The sequence below is a fragment of the Juglans regia genome, chromosome 1 (genome assembly GCF_001411555.2).
Source record: "Juglans regia cultivar Chandler chromosome 1, Walnut 2.0, whole genome shotgun sequence".
NCBI classification, from domain to species: Eukaryota; Viridiplantae; Streptophyta; class Magnoliopsida; order Fagales; family Juglandaceae; genus Juglans; species Juglans regia.
In genome coordinates, this window is record NC_049901.1 from 44,174,521 (window position 1) to 44,190,228 (window position 15,708).

Below are 15,708 nucleotides of genomic sequence, written 5' to 3' on the forward strand. Positions count from 1 at the left end.
CCGTTCTCTTCTTAAAAAAAAAATGCATGAGTGTGAGCTTAGTACAACTTTGATAACATGAACAGAATTTCAGAAAAATGGTTTTGGCCTTCACACCAAACCAATATGTTGTGTTTTTATTATTTAGGTGGTTCAAGTCAATGAAAAATCAAAAGAGACAATCTTGAGAGATACACATTATCTTCTGTACAAGGTAGCAAATGATACTATTAACATAAATGTGATTTATTTACTGAATCAATGAGATCCTCTTGCCATATTTGTAATGATACTACTTGGATACTCATTATGTGCACGATCTGCAGGGCGAGAGATTTGATCTTAACAATTACTATAGAAATATCTAGAATCTTTGCGGAAAACTTAGTAATTTGATCCATATATATTAAACCATAAGACTGGATATGAATGCAAGGAGAGGAAGAGTAGGAAAATGGATTCCAAGACTGTAGGTGCACATAAGCCTCATGCAGTTTGTATTCCATTCCCAGTTCAAAGCCACATAAAGACGATGCTAAAATTTGCAAAGCTTCTCCATCTTAAAGGTTTTCACATAACCTTTGTTAACACTGAGTTTAACCACCAACGCTTTCTGCAATCTGGAGGTCCAAACTCCTTAGATGGTTTGCCTGACTTCCAATTTGAAACCATTCCAGACAGCCTCCCTCCATCGAATTTCAACACCAACCAAGACCTCATTTCTCTCAATGATTCAATTATGAAAAACTTCTTGGCTCCATTTTCCGACTTGCTCATGAAACTAAACACTGCAAATACTTCAAATAATAATCCCCCGGTAACATGTGTTATCTCCAATAGTTTCATGCCTTTCACTGTCACTGCTGCTAAAGAACTCAGAATCCCTATTGTAATAATCTTTGCACTTTCTGCTTACGCCGTAATGGGTCTTATGCAACTTCCTTCTCTCAGGGACAAAGGCTTTATACCGCTTAAAGGTGTACCAATTATAAGGGCGTTCCTCCTCAAATCTTCCATTTCGTTGTTATGATTATTGTTAAGTTTTAAAACTAAAAACATGCATTCTTTGTTTTTGCAGATGAGAGCTATCTAACAAATGGCTATTTGGACACAGTTATAGACTGGATTCCAAGCATGAAAGAAATTCGAATGAGGGATCTCCCATCCGTTGTTCGAGCCACAGATCCAAATGATGTTATCTTCAAAATTGCCTTTGAAGCAATAAAGAGAGCTCTTGAAGCTTCAGCAATAGTGATTCATACATTCGATGCATTAGAGCAAGAAGTTTTGGATGCTCTCTACCCCATGTTTCCCCGAGTATATGCCATTGGCCCTCAACAAGTCTTACTCGATCAATCACCCAATGACTCTCTAAAGTCAATTGGGTATAGTTTATGGAAAGAAGAAACTGAGTGCCTCCATTGGCTTAACTCTAAGGCACCCAACTCAGTGGTGTACGTGAATTTTGGAAGCATAGCTTTCCTAACACCACAACAGATGCTTGAGTTTGCTTGGGGACTTGCAAATAGCAAGTATCTGTTCTTGTGGATTATTAGGCCCGACTTAGTTGCTGGTGAGTCGGCTATTTTGCCAGCTGAGTTCGTGGTAGAAACAAAAGAAAGGGGTTTAATAGCTAGTTGGTGCCCCCAAGAGGAAGTGCTGAACCACCCTTCGATTGGAGTGTTCTTAACACACTGTGGATGGAATTCAATTCTTGAAAGTATGTGTGCAGGAGTGCCGATGCTTTGTTGGCCAATCTCTGGTGATCACCATACAAACTGCAAGTATACTTGCAATGAATGGGGTATTGGCATGAAGATCGATAATGATGTCAAGAGAGAGGGACTGGTAGAAAATGTGAGAGAGTTAATGGAAGGAGACGGTGGCCAGAAAATGAAGAAGAAAGTCATGGAGTGGAAAAGGTTGGCCAAGGCAGCTAGTGAACCACATGGGTCTTCATCCATGAACTTAAACAATTTGATAACTGAAGTGCTCTTACATAAAGGGTAGATGTTTTAGAAGAAAGTACTGCAAACAAGAAAAATAAACATTGTCGTGGTTTTATATTTATCCAGTTACTTTAATTTGCTTCAAAAACTATGCACTATGCTGTGAAAACCCAACAAAATAATGCAATATTTAGACATACTATCATGTGTTTGATCGCTTTCTTTTAAAACCATAGAATGTAATTACAAAAAACTTATTTCTTTACGTTTCAGTTATTGATATGCTAAAAATTGTGAAATTTTAAATTCAAAGAACACTGATAAAATGAGTCTTGTAATTAAAATTGTAAGTGCATGTAACACTTATTTTTTTATGCGTAAAATTGTAATGGTAAGTACATATCCAATAAAAGCTCAGATCCCCTACTGATAATTAAAGCTCAGCTAGCTTCCATCAAGAGTACTTTTCACAAATATTTCGGGAAGAAGATGATGACCCATCAGCAAAAATTAAGAGCCGAGTAAACATGCATCAATGCATATCATAGTCATGAAATCCTAACCAAAATGACCGCACATGCATGCTTTGAAGAATTATAACCGTTGGACAGCTTAGCTTATTCTCCTATATAGAGTCTTAAGGAGATGTTTGGATTCGAAGATGACTTGAGATGAGTTGAGATGAGTTGAGATAGATTGTGAATAGTAATGAGATGAGTTGTGAATAGTAGTGAGATTTGTGAGTTAAAGTTGCTGAATAGTAATGAATAGTAGTGAGATGAGTTGAGATGAGTTGAGATGAGCTGAGATGAGTTAAGATGACTTGCGAATCCAAACAATTATAAATTATGTAGCCGTTGTAGCTAATTAATTATTTGCTGTAGTTTCCATAATTTATATATATTCTAGGCTTTATAAATATAGAGTTAGATGACAATTAGAGCTAATTCTCATGTTTTCTGTAAAAGCCTTTTGTTATTAAAAAACAAAAACCTCTTAGCTTTGTCATCTAGTTCTTGATCTGTAACACCCCGCTCTCTTAAGGCGGTTAAGAATGATGTCATTTTTATGAAATCAAGGGAAACAAAATGCTACTATTGACCTTGACTTAAAAATTCTTTTTTTTTTCTTTTTGTTTTTCAACAAAAAGTTTTTTTTTTCTTTGAAAAAGTTTATTTCTTTGTAAAATATTTTCTATTATTTCATGTTGAAAAGTCTACAAAATCTTTCAACTTGGACTTTAATACCAACTGTAACATTCCGCTCCCCCAGGGTTATGAACGACGTCATTTTTATGAAATTGGAGGAAACCGTAGTGCTACTAACCTTGATCTCTATAAAATTTTCCTTCTTAATGAAACACCATGTTTGAAAGATCTTCTATAATAAATGAACTTGTTCTTTATTAAAATACTGAAATTATAAAAAAAAGTACGCGGAAGCATTTATTAAAATTTCTCAAACTTTGTTACTATCAAAATCATAAGTTAAAATTTGTGTGCATGATCTAGGCCTCTGCTACACTTCTTTGGGCCAAGTCCTGTCCTGCAGCTCTATTTTCATAATTATTCTCACCTGTTACATGATCTATTATTTCCATGCATGGGTTGCTCCCAGAGAACATATGCATGCAGCCAAATTTGGCATGAAAATGAAAAACATGAATTCCATATTAATTAGAACCAAGATGGCACCATTCTAATCAAGAGAAACTACGTCACTTGAGTTTGGAAGGGAAGTTACTTGTAAAAGCCATTCTAAAAGGGATATTGCTAATTACCATCTCATTCTTTCACTTTTTGGGTAAGAATTGTTTAGTTCATCTTTTTTGGAAAGAAAAATGGAGTATTCGGTATTCCACTAAGAAATATGAGCAATGTTACGTATTGTATGTGTAAGTTTAGTCAATTTTATTTTTAAAATTTTTTAAAATTATAATAATATCCTTCTTAAAATTGTACTTTTTTTTTTTATTTAATGAAAAGTTTACACATGCAGTCTCCAAATGGAGACTGCAAATAGAATTTCTCATGAAGTATTAACAAACCTTAAGGTCCTATTTGTATACAGAAATACTCTCAACCTATCTTATCTCATCTCATCACATCATTATAACTTTATCAAATTCTCATATAAAATATAATAAACAATTTAACTTTTTCAAATCTAAAAATAATAATAATATTAAAAAAATAATATTCTAACAATTTTATTCAACTCATTTAAAATAATTTTATCTCATCTCACTATCCAAACGAGCGTAATCTTATTCACTCTGCTCAAGTTGGTCGATGCATTTTTAACTTTCTGAAACAAATAGAATAATAATGATGGAAGATGATTTTTTCATGTTACACATTTACAGAATAGTTTAAGATATTTAATTAAAAATAATATATCATTTTACACCAATTACCCTAAAAAATCAAGACTTTGTGTACACATATTTTCTCTACAATGTCATCAAGTAATTATAAGCTTAGTCGTGTCTCTAGCACCCTTTCTTATATTCGTTTTATACCCAACTTCTTTTCAAATTTATTAACATTTATGAATCCGTTGGTTACAAGATTATAATAAAGACATAAATTGTTGCTACCACAAAGAAACGCGTTATCAAAATCAAAAGGTTACCAATCTTGAATTAAAATCAATAATTAAATTACAAATATTTTTTTTCTCCTTTAAGTTTAACTTAATGTAATTTTTCATGAAATAATAATGCAATTGAAGAATAGATGATTTGACTTTATTGGAAACAAAATTCATGCAAATTAATATCTTTTTATCATTTAAGGACCGTATTTTTAAGTGAAAGTTAATATTTTTTTTATATTTTTAATTTAATAGATTTAGCTGAAATGAAGTGGAAGTAGTTCCAATAATAGACACATAGACATCTCTATTTTTTATATTTTTAGGGACAATACGAGTGCTTCTGCTTGCAAACTGACATGAAAAATATATCATACGGTTGATGTGACAATATTTAATTTTTAAAATTTAGATTTTAAAATTTTTTATGTAAATCAAATTATATTATTTCATCATCCGTACCGATTTACTTATAAAACTTTTTCAAGATGATAGATGATGAATTCATTGAAGCAAAATCTCAATTAGAAAATTCTTCTTGAAAGTAAGTTTGCGCATCAAACTGTATATTGATGTTGACATATAAGACATTCATTTAATGAAACGATATAAATTAAAGATGAAAATGATTTTTATGAAAGATAACCTTTTTTTTCTCTCAAATTTTTATTTTATTTTATTTTTATTTTTTAATAAAAAAAATTATGTCAATATCGATTTGATATACTAAGGGTGAGTTTGGATTATCAACTCATCTCAACTCATTTCAATTCATCATTACAATTTTTTTAAATTCCAATACAAAATATAATAAACAATTTAACTTTTTCAAATCTCAAAATAATAATAATATTAAAAAATAATATTTTAATAATATTTTATCATTTCAACTCAATTCAACTCACTTCAACATCCAAACACACCATAAGGGCTTGTTTGGATTCGCAAGTCATCTCAGCTCATCTCAACTCATCTCAACTCATCTCACTACTATTTATTACTATTCAGCAACTTTAACTCACAAATCTCACTACTATTCACAACTCATCTCATTACTATTCACAATCAATCTCAACTCATCTCAGCTCATCTCAAGTCATTTCAAGTCATCTTCAAATCCAAATATCTCCATATATCTAGCAAGTTTCGTCTCAATTTCACCCCCAAATGCACCGAACAGTCCAAGTTTTGACGCCCAGATTATTATGCCCGAGCTTTCATGGGCTGGAAACTCCCAAAGATCTGTTTTTATCCTGGCATATCTTTCTAGGCCCGGCCCAAATATCAAGCGATTCCTACTTGTCCTTTTTGTGGTGCAAAAAGAGATAGGGAGTTTCTTAGACCTTTTGACTTTTTGTAGTGCAAAAATAGCTTGGGGGTTTGACTTGAGAGTCTCAAGCATTGCGATTTCCAATTCATATCGATTTCAAGCAGCTTCTCCAATACTACTACTCTAAACAAAGGTACGCTCTTTTGCCTCCACAATTATTATATTTTAATTGGTTTTAACTTTTCTATTTCTATTCTTCTATTCTACTGTCACTTTCGTGTTTATTGTGGATATATGATTATTGTTAAGTTTATTTTTCCTGTTGTTCATGCTTTTCTGATGTGATTGATTGCTACTTGTATTGATTTATGATGATTTTGTTTGAAACAGCTAGATTATCTGATTTTGGAGTTGAAAATTTAGAGTAAAAGATCCCGCGGTATTATTATCGCGGTATTGGTCTTTTTGATGTGACTAGCTGTTCATTTCTTATTCAAGTTTGTCATTGACAGCTGCCGAGTTCCGTGATTTCTGGGATTTTGGAGTTTGATAAAGTTTTTTATTTTCTTAAAAATATTCGGTAAAATAAATATTTTTATCTTTTATTTTCTTCGGTGGAATTAGACTTTTGTTGGCCCTTAAATTTACGGGTTTTGATCGAGTTTTCATAGACCCAATAGCTTTATTTCAAGTTTGGTGTATGGAAGAACGTTCTCGTCAATTTGCTTTCTTGTATTTCTAATTTTCTACTTAAGCAGTCTTATTGGGTGGGTTCTTTCCGATTCTGATTCACTGGTAGATTCATATTCTTCAGAAACTTTTATATATGAATTTGTGCTAATATATGACCTCTTTTTATGCGGGAAAAGTTTAAATTTTCTTGTACCTATGTGATCGGTTAGATTTAGCTGAGTTTGGATTAATGATTTTGCTCTGGGTGCAGCAACAGATTCAGCAGCCATGCCAAAGAACAAGGGAAAGGAAGGAAAGAACAGGAAGAGGTGAAAGAATGGAGCAGATGATGAAAAGCGTGAGCTGGTGTTCAAGGAAGATTAGAAGGAAATGCTGACTCATTTGCATCCACTCATTTTTTACCAGGAGTTTATAGCTTGAAATGTCCATCATTTGGCCGCAAAAGGCAAACCTTCTTGTACTGGCATAGTGAAGCACTGAAGCGAAGGAGAGGAGGAAAATGGATTCTAAAACTGTAGGAGTTCATAAACCTCATGCTGTATGTATTCCATCCCCTTTCCAAAGCCACATAAAGGCCATGCTAAAATTTGCAAAGCTTCTCCATTGGAAAGGTTTTCACATAACCTTTGTCAACACTGAGTTCAATCACCAGCGTTTTTTACAATCTGGAGGTCTCGACTCCTTGAATGGCTTGCCTGACTTCCATTTCAAAACCATTCCAGACAACCTCCCTCCATCGAATTCCAATGCCACCCAAGACATCCATTCTCTTAGCGATTCCATTCTCAAAAACTTATTGGCTCCATTTTCCGACTTGCTTCTGAAACTCAACTCCGCAGCTTCACATTTCAATATTCCAGTAACATGTGTCATCTCCGATGGTTTCTTGCCTTTCACTGTCACTGCTGCTCAAGAGCTCGGAGTCCCTATTGTAATGCTCTTCACGATCTCTGCTTGCAGCCTAATGGGTTTTATGCAGTTTCCTTCACTCAGGGACAAAGGCTTTACACCACTTAAAGGTGTATCAATAAGGGCATATCTACTGAAATCTTCGATTTCGTTGTTATGATTACTTGCAAGTCTTAAGACTAAAAGAGCTCTTTGTTTTCGCAGATGAGAGCTATTTAACAAATGGCTATTTGGAAACCGTTATAGATTGGATTCCCGGTATGAGAGATATCCGAATGAGGGATCTCCCAACCATGGTTCGAGCCACAGATCCAAATGATGCACTCTTCAAATTGATCTTTGAGGCAGCAAAGAGAGCTCCTGAAGCGTCAGCTATTGTAGTTCACACATTTGATGCGTTTGAGCAAGAAGTTTTGGCTGCACTCTTCCCCATGTTTCGTCACATATATGCCATTGGCCCTCATCAACTCTTACTCAATCAATTACCCAATCACTCTCTTAAGTCAATTGGGTATAGTTTATGGAAAGAAGAAACCGAGTGCCTTAATTGGCTCAACTCTAAGGCACCCAACTCAGTGGTGTATGTGAATTTTGGAAGTTTGACTGTCCTGACACCACAACAGTTAAATGAGTTTGCTTGGGGACTTGCAAATAGCAACCATCTGTTCTTGTGGATTATTAGGCCCGATTTAGTCGTTGGTGAATCGGCTATTTTGCCGCCTGAGTTTGTGATAGATACAAAAGAAAGGGGTCTAATAGCTAGTTGGTGCCCCCAAGAGGAAGTGCTGAACCACTCCTCGATTGGAGGTTTCTTAACACATTGCGGGTGGAATTCAATTCTTGAAAGTGTGTGCGCGGGAGTGCCGATGCTTTGTTGGCCAGTCTCTGGAGATCAGCATACAAATTGCAGGTATACTTGCAATGAATGGGGTATTGGCATGGAGATTGATAATGATGTCAAGAGAGAGGAATTGGAAAAGATTCTGAGAGAGTTTATGGAGGGAGACAAGTGTCAGAAAATGAGGAAAAAGGTCGTGGAGTGGAAAAGATTGGCAGAGGCAGCCAGTGAACCACATGGTTCTTCTTCCATGAATCTAAATAATTTGGTGAATGAAGTGTTGTTATCAAAAGGCTAGATGTTTTAAGATGGAGTGCTAACAATCAAAGAACAAAAAAAATTGTCGTGTGTTTTATATTTATATATCCAGTTTGTACTTGTGCTTCAAAAAAGCCCTTATGTTGTGACGAATTATAACATTAGTTCTTGGGATGAGTTGGGCAAAGCTAGGTGGCTTTGAGAAGTTCTTGAAGAGTTTCTTCTTTTTCCTATGACTTGGAATAAGCTTTTCATGACATCATGTTGAAAAATATCATCTTAAAAGTAGGAAGTTAACTGCTTGGAAGATTGCTGCTTTAATTTTCCGTGATAATTAATTACTCTAGAATTTGTCAACACTATTGATTGCCCTGCAATACAACATTACTTGGGGTTTGGAAAACAAAGGTGAGAGATTGCATATCAGATTGCTATCTCAACAATTCAATTTCCAGTCCTCGTGGCCTCAGTTGGCATCGTCATGGACATGACATGATCATGCATGATCACCAGAAATAATACAGACACCAGCTTCATTGCAAATTCAACAAGTTTCTCCTTACTGCCTATTGGAAAATATTAGACCAAAAGTAAGTGCAGAAATCGAATATGAAGAACTAATGAGAAAAATCTAATCGAATAAATATTAAGGACATTTATTTGCCAAATCTCATTCCACGATTAGAAAGTATGTGTAAACTCTTATAAAAGATACAAATATTAATTAAAACGATTCAATTTTATCATTTACTATCACTTATAAAAAAAATGATAAAAAAATATAAATTAAAAAATTAAAAAAAATAAGAAGATAAATTTATGCTAGGCTGTCCAGTGGTCAATGCTGGCAGCAGCCAAGCACTACTCTTAACTTTTATGCCACTATAGAATGCCATGTCAATACAGAGGATTCCTCGATCCTCGGTGACTTAGCATCTCCCTTAAATAATAATGCAATTGAAGAATAGAAGATGTGATTTTATTGGAAACAAAAATTCTTGCCTTGAAAATTAATATATTATTTTTTATTTAAGGATCCTATTTTTGAAGTGGAAATTAATAATTTTTTTATATTTTTAGTTTAATAAATTTAGTTGAAATGAAGTAGAGGCAGTTCTAAATTCTAATAGACAGCGAGAGATAGAATATTAGAGATAATACGAGGGCTTCTACTTGCAAGTTGATGTGAGAAATATATCATTCATATGGTTGATGTGACCATATTTAATATGCAAGGATCGAGTTTGCTTGGATAGTAAAATGAGATAAGATGAGATGAAATAGTTTTATATAAATTAAATAAAATATTATTATTATTTTAGAATTTAAAAAAGTTGAATTATTTATTATATTTTGTGTGAGAATTTAAAATAGTTATAACGATGAGATAATATGAAATAGAATAATTTTTATATCCAAACAAACCCTAAACTTTTAAAATTTTCTTGTAAATCAAATTATTTTCTTCATCCGATAAAATTTTTCCAAGACATTAGATGATGGATTTATTGGAGCAAAATTTCATTTTTTACCCTCAAAATGCGCCCAACAATCCAAGCTTTGAGGACCAGAATTTTAGGCCCTAAATTGTATGGGCCAAAAACTCCCAAAGATCTGTTTTATCCGGGTCTACTTTCTCGACCGGGCCCAAATATCAACCGATTCCGACGACCTATTTGTGGTACAAAAGAGGTAGGGGAGTCCGAGACTCAAGTCTCTCAGCTCTTCTCTCAAGCCCTGCGATTTCCAATTCATATCAATTTCAAGCAGCTTCTCTAAAACTATATTCGTCGCACAAAGGTACGCTCTTTTGCCTCCACAATTATTATAATTTAATTGGTTTTAACTTTGCTATTTTCCAGTCTTCAACTCAATTGTCACTTTCGTGCTTCTTGTGCATGTATGATTATTGTTAAAATTTAGGTTTTTTTCCCTGTTGTTCATGGTTTTCTGATGTGATCGATTGCTAGTTCTTGTATTGATTTATGAAGATTTTTGTTTGAAACAGCTAGATTATCTTATTTTAAAGTTGAAACTTTAGGGTAAAAGATTACCTATCAAAAAAAAAAAAAAAATAGGGTAAAAGATCCCGTGTTATTATTATCACGGTATTGGTCTTCTTCGATGTGATTAGGCGTTCATTTCTTATTCAAGTTTGTTCTTGACACCTGCCGGGATCCGTAATTTCTGGGGCTTCGGAGCTTGATAATTTTTTCCCTCAACTTTGGAGCTTGATAAAGTTTGTTATTTTCTTAAAAATCTTTGGTAAAATAAATATTTTTATCTTTTATTTTCTTTGGCGGAATTAGACTTTTCTTGGCCCTTAAATTTACGGGTTTTGATCGAGTTTTCATGGATCCAATATCTTTATTTCAAGTTTGGTGTATGGAAGAACGCTCTCGTCAGTTTGCTTTCGTGTACTTCTAAATTTCTACTGAAGCAGTCTTATTGGGTGGGTTCTTTCTGATTCTGATTCACTGGTAGATTCATATTCTTCATAAACTTTTATATATGGATTTGTGCTAATATATGACCTCTTTCGATGCGGGAGAAGTTTAAATTTTCATGTACCTAAGTGATCGTTTAGATTTAGCTGAGTTTGGATTAATGATTTTGCTCTGGGTGCAGCAACAGATTCAGCAACCATGCCAAAGAACAAGGGAAAGGGAGGAAAGAACAGGAAGAGGGGAAAGAATGAAGCAGATGATGAAAAGCGTGAGCTTGTGTTCAAGGAAGACGGGCAGGAGTATGCCCAAGTGCTTCGCATGCTGGGCAATGGACGATGTGAGGCTATGTGCATTGATGGCACCAAACGGCTCTGCCATATCCGAGGGAAGATGCATAAGAAGGTCTGGATTGCAGCTGGTGATATCATCCTTGTTGGTCTTCGTGACTACCAGGATGACAAGGCTGATGTGATCCTCAAGTACATGCCTGACGAGGCTAGGCTTCTGAAGGCATATGGTGAGCTTCCTGAGAACACTCGTCTCAATGAAGGCATCATTGATGACGAGGAGGATGGTGGTGGTGATGATTATATTGAGTTTGAGGATGAAGATATCGATAAGATATAGGGTTTGGGAATCACTTCTGTATGGATGTTATGATTATCCTTAGTTTTTGAGAGCTATTATTAATTTATTAGTGACAGTATTACATAATTTTGAATTGCACTTTGCAAGTTTGGATTTTCAGGTGATGAATCGATTGTATTCCATATAAAACCTGTTGTTACTAATGAATGGCTGTAATGTGTTGCCTCTTTTGCTATCGATGTTGATGCTCTTTTGCGTCTTTTGATCTGAACAATACTGATGTTGATTCCGCTTGTATTCATATGTCATATGTGGTTCTTTTGGTTGACATCTTCATAGAGTTAAGAATTTGAAGGTGCTCGTCTCCTCAGGGTTTAAACTTTCCTTGGCCAGATTTGTTCAGTTCTTCTGTTCTAGGTTCCCAGAAACCTGAGAAATCTCTCCGGGTCAAAACTCCTGTAGCTATGATTGATCAATAAGTACCCCCCCTTCAAGGGTCCTAGTATGTCTTCAGTGTGCCAGATTCGTAGTTCCATGATCTGTCTAATATTCAGTTTCTTTCTTGCTTATGGTAGTTCAGTAAATTCTATGATCCATCTGTTTCTTCCGAATAAACTCTTCAGCCAGAAATGCTATTGTTGGCATGCTTCTTGGTGATTCAAAGCGGTGCTTAAGCTTATTAGATAAGATTATGAGTACGGTCGTAACATTCACAAGGGAATTATTATATTTAGAATCCACACAGCAGAATACATCCTAGAGAGCAACAACAAACACACCTTTTTCTCTTTTATGGGCAACAAGAACAACAAACACATATGGCCTTAAGAGTCTTGGAATCTTTATGGGCACGCCACTGGTCTGAAAACTTGGAGATTGTTAAGACGGAACGTTTTTGCATTTTATATCTTTTTGCTGCCCGGTTGGTTTTGCTTGTTCTTTATATCGTTTTCGGTCTCTTTTGAACCAATTCTCTGATTTACCTGTAGCATTATAGAAAATTTTCCCGTTGAGGAAGCAAGTGTCAATGTGAATGTACCGAAAGAACAAAGAAGAAAGAAGAAAAAATAGAGCATATATCATCTTACAAACCAGCTAGTACCTCATGTTCTACTATCTATTATTAGCGCTGACTTCCAAAGATAATTTAAGACAAAGCCTACTTTTTCTCATGCATAAACAAATGAGTACTGCTACATTCACAAATGAATCATACAAAATAATATCATAAACTAACGTGATTTCATCTGATCTGTTAGATCTACTTTACAACAAAATTAATTTTACAATCTAACGAACCATATCAAGCCACATCAGTTTGTGGAATTACTTTTATGTAATTTTTTTTATGACTAGAGTATTTCCCTAAACAAAACTCTTTCAAACATGAAATCCGCAGATCAAATAAACTGAATATGGAATACGGTTCATGACAAAACTGGCCATATTCTATGACCAAATAGAATTTTTCATGTTGAGTTCTTCTACTTGGAAATCGGTGTGCAAATCACATCCTCCATTTTATTGACATTGTAAGACTTGATATATAAGAAATTTTAATTTTAAATTTATCTAGTAAATTAAGTATTATCATGTCAATAAAATTGAGGTGTGCTTTGCACTTACAAATAGAATTTTTCTTATTCTATATATCATTTCTATATCTCAGAAGACAAGTGTTCTACCTTGTCAGACTGTTTTGCGCATTGAATGTTCTGCATAGTTTTTCGCCTAGACACGCTTCTGGTGGCCTTGAGCCTGTTTTTGGTATACTCCACCCCGTCTCTCTCTTTTGGTACAGTTGCTTTAAAGCTGTCAAATTGGACAGACACCTCATTTGATCCACAACTTTCTTTTTCTTCTCCTGCTACATCGAAAATTCTTTTCCCAAGCATGAATCTTTGACTGCTGTCAATTGGCTCAAGTTGCTTGTTTATCTGGTCTTCAAACGAGGAGGTTTCCGGAAGCCGGGTTGCCATCCACCGTTCTAACCAGCTCCAACCCATGTTTGGTTCTGTGTCATTGGCTTTGTTTTGTTTTCTCTTTGAACAGACCCGCAGCTGTAAACAGTTAGGATGATGTGCATGTATATCAGCAATGTAGTCAAATCAGGAAAATATTTCAGATTTACAGTTTCTCGTTCTTTTTGCTGATTAAATATAAGGAGCGGATGAGGCATTTTAAGCATAATTACAATCCCACCTCAAAGGATACTCTGCCGCATGTACCTGTTGTGAGAAAGCATAAGCTAGTGCTCTCTCGCGCCTTGTTGTCGCTTCTAGTCTGTTTTGAATCCTCAGTTTTGATATGTTGCTACTCACTGTACTATCATCCCAGTCTCCCTGTAAATTTCATGTTGCAGAACATGTTAATATTGCACTCTGTCTCTCTATCGGTTAATCAGGTTCAGATGGTACCAAGCAAAAGAAAGGGAAAATTTGGATTATGAGAACTAGTTTTTTGAGTGTTTCAAATTGTAAAATCCCAAATGAGATTACAGTTGATAATTCAGACTACAGATGTACTCGTGCTAGATCTGTTCTACAAGAACACTTCCAATATTGAAAAACACAACAGCTGCAATACATTTGGCCTACTTTTCTTTTTTTTTTTAATAAGTAAAAGGTAAATATTATTGATAGGCATAGTTCGTCTACACAGGAATATATAAAAGAACACCTTAAAACATTCTAGGACTTGGCCTACTTTTCTGGCATATATTTGGTAAATTTTGTGTAAATTCATCTAGTTCTATGACTTAAAGCAGAAGAAGTTACCTTTAGCTTTAGAGATTGAGTTCGGGCTTTCTGTTGGATGCGGTGGTGAAGAGCCACTCTTTCTTCTTGAGTTGGGAAAACTTCCACAGAATTTCCTGTTTGAACTTCAATTGATGTGCCCAGAGATTCCCTGCTTGGACTTTGTTTTCCTACAACAAGCTCCTCTTTATCATCCTTCAATTTTATTCCTTCAGTTTCACGCCTAGCCTGAAATTTGACGAATACAATAACTACAAGTATTTGAATTCCAAGTGCCATATAGGAGATTCATTGGAAGTCAAACGCATTGAAAATACATAACATGAATATTTGATGCGCATTGAGTTCTTCTTGGAGATATTTCTGAAAATGTTACGTTTTCTGCTTACTTTTTCTATTTCAAGGCAGATTTGTCATTGTCACATTTGAACTAATCATGCCTATGTGCATGCAAACTTCTTGGATTAAAGATCTCAATATACTGCCCTTTTTTTCAAATCAAGATAACTTTCACACAGGAAGATATCTAAATCTTTTGAATAATTGCTATGGAAAAAATAAATAAATAGTTTAAATAACGTAAAATGATGTATTTTCAACAGTATAAATTAACCAGAAAGTCTCTAAATGCTGACTGGATGAGGGTTGCAGCGTTTTCTTCACGGAATATTAATTTAGACTTAAAATCCTGCTTTTCCTCAGGTACATCTTCATTGGTTTCTTCACTTTGGATATCTACTTTGTCTGTCAAGTCCTCTAGTATGGGCTGTGTAACAGTGGCTTCGGAGCTTTTAACTGAAACAGAATCCTCATCTGCAAGAACTGAATTGAATTCATCCCCGCATAGGTATGCTCTAACAGAGCTCCATCTTTTCCTTTCCATCACATTGCTCCTTACCTGACAGAATTAAACAGAGACCAAATGGCTATTCTGCTCAGAATCAAATTAATACAAAGTGATCAAAGGAAGAGGACTGGGTAAACCACACTGGAGAGATATGAAAAAGCATATGGTCAGGACGAGAAATTGATTTGCACAGACCCATTAAAGTTTGTTTTTCTTTCTTTGATGCCTACTTGATAACAGGCAACAGGAATAAGAGAATTCAAATCATCATAGCATCAAGAAATCTGTAAAACTGCAGTTGTAGAGACTCACACTGCTCTCATGAGTCCCAAGAGACCGGTTTCTAGAGAAGACACTCCTTACCAACTCCCCAGTGACCCCCATCTCAATTCTCAACTGAGAGATTTCAAGAAGATTTCTCAAATGGGGTAGTCCTCGATTGTATTGAAAACCATGAGAAGTTCAGAGGTTCCCTAAATATAATAGCTAACCTATTTTAATTAGAGGAAAGCAACATGTTAGCTAAAATAAGATGAGAAAATATGCAGGGATTACAGAGCTTTAGAGCTGGACTGGACC

At 34.9% G+C, this 15,708-nt stretch overlaps 4 protein-coding genes across 8 annotated transcripts; 3 read left to right on the forward strand and 1 right to left on the reverse strand.

Moving 5' to 3' along the window:
• Positions 1-433: 433 nt before the first annotated feature.
• Positions 434-2,006, forward strand: LOC109012649 (7-deoxyloganetin glucosyltransferase-like). The gene is made up of 2 exons (XM_018994395.2): positions 434-956; positions 1,058-2,006. Exons 1-2 carry the CDS (start codon positions 434-436, stop codon positions 1,987-1,989), a joined length of 1,455 nt encoding a protein of 484 aa, XP_018849940.1. The 3' UTR covers positions 1,990-2,006.
• A 3,844-nt stretch (positions 2,007-5,850) lies between these two features.
• LOC109012650 (7-deoxyloganetin glucosyltransferase-like) lies at positions 5,851-8,779 on the forward strand. Of its 3 annotated transcripts, none has more exons than XM_018994397.2 (3): positions 5,851-5,986; positions 6,737-7,505; positions 7,600-8,779. In XM_018994397.2, the coding sequence occupies exons 2-3, from the start codon at positions 6,986-6,988 to the stop codon at positions 8,529-8,531; spliced, it is 1,452 nt and encodes a 483-aa protein (XP_018849942.1). In that variant the 5' UTR covers positions 5,851-5,986; positions 6,737-6,985; the 3' UTR covers positions 8,532-8,779. The 3 variants fall into 3 exon arrangements, with proteins under 3 accessions (XP_018849942.1, XP_018849941.1, XP_018849943.1); XM_018994396.2 differs by having other exon boundaries at positions 6,743-7,505; positions 7,600-8,724; XM_018994398.2 differs by lacking the exon at positions 5,851-5,986 and adding an exon at positions 6,457-6,588 and having other exon boundaries at positions 7,600-8,678.
• Positions 8,780-10,152: 1,373 nt separating this feature from the next.
• Positions 10,153-11,765, forward strand: LOC109012652 (eukaryotic translation initiation factor 1A-like). Of its 2 annotated transcripts, none has more exons than XM_018994401.2 (2): positions 10,153-10,291; positions 11,120-11,765. In XM_018994401.2, exon 2 carries the CDS (start codon positions 11,137-11,139, stop codon positions 11,563-11,565), a length of 429 nt encoding a protein of 142 aa, XP_018849946.1. In that variant the 5' UTR covers positions 10,153-10,291; positions 11,120-11,136; the 3' UTR covers positions 11,566-11,765. The 2 variants fall into 2 exon arrangements, with proteins under 2 accessions (XP_018849946.1, XP_018849947.1); XM_018994402.2 differs by having other exon boundaries at positions 10,180-10,291; positions 11,126-11,765.
• A 457-nt stretch (positions 11,766-12,222) lies between these two features.
• Positions 12,223-15,708, reverse strand: LOC109012651 (protein IQ-DOMAIN 1). Of its 2 annotated transcripts, none has more exons than XM_018994399.2 (6): positions 15,442-15,708; positions 14,896-15,180; positions 14,304-14,510; positions 13,755-13,868; positions 13,212-13,586; positions 12,223-12,509 (listed from the first exon to the last, which is right to left on the reverse strand). In XM_018994399.2, exons 1-6 carry the CDS (start codon positions 15,511-15,513, stop codon positions 12,429-12,431), a joined length of 1,134 nt encoding a protein of 377 aa, XP_018849944.1. In that variant the 5' UTR covers positions 15,514-15,708; the 3' UTR covers positions 12,223-12,428. The 2 variants fall into 2 exon arrangements, with proteins under 2 accessions (XP_018849944.1, XP_018849945.1); XM_018994400.2 differs by lacking the exon at positions 15,442-15,708 and adding an exon at positions 15,325-15,428.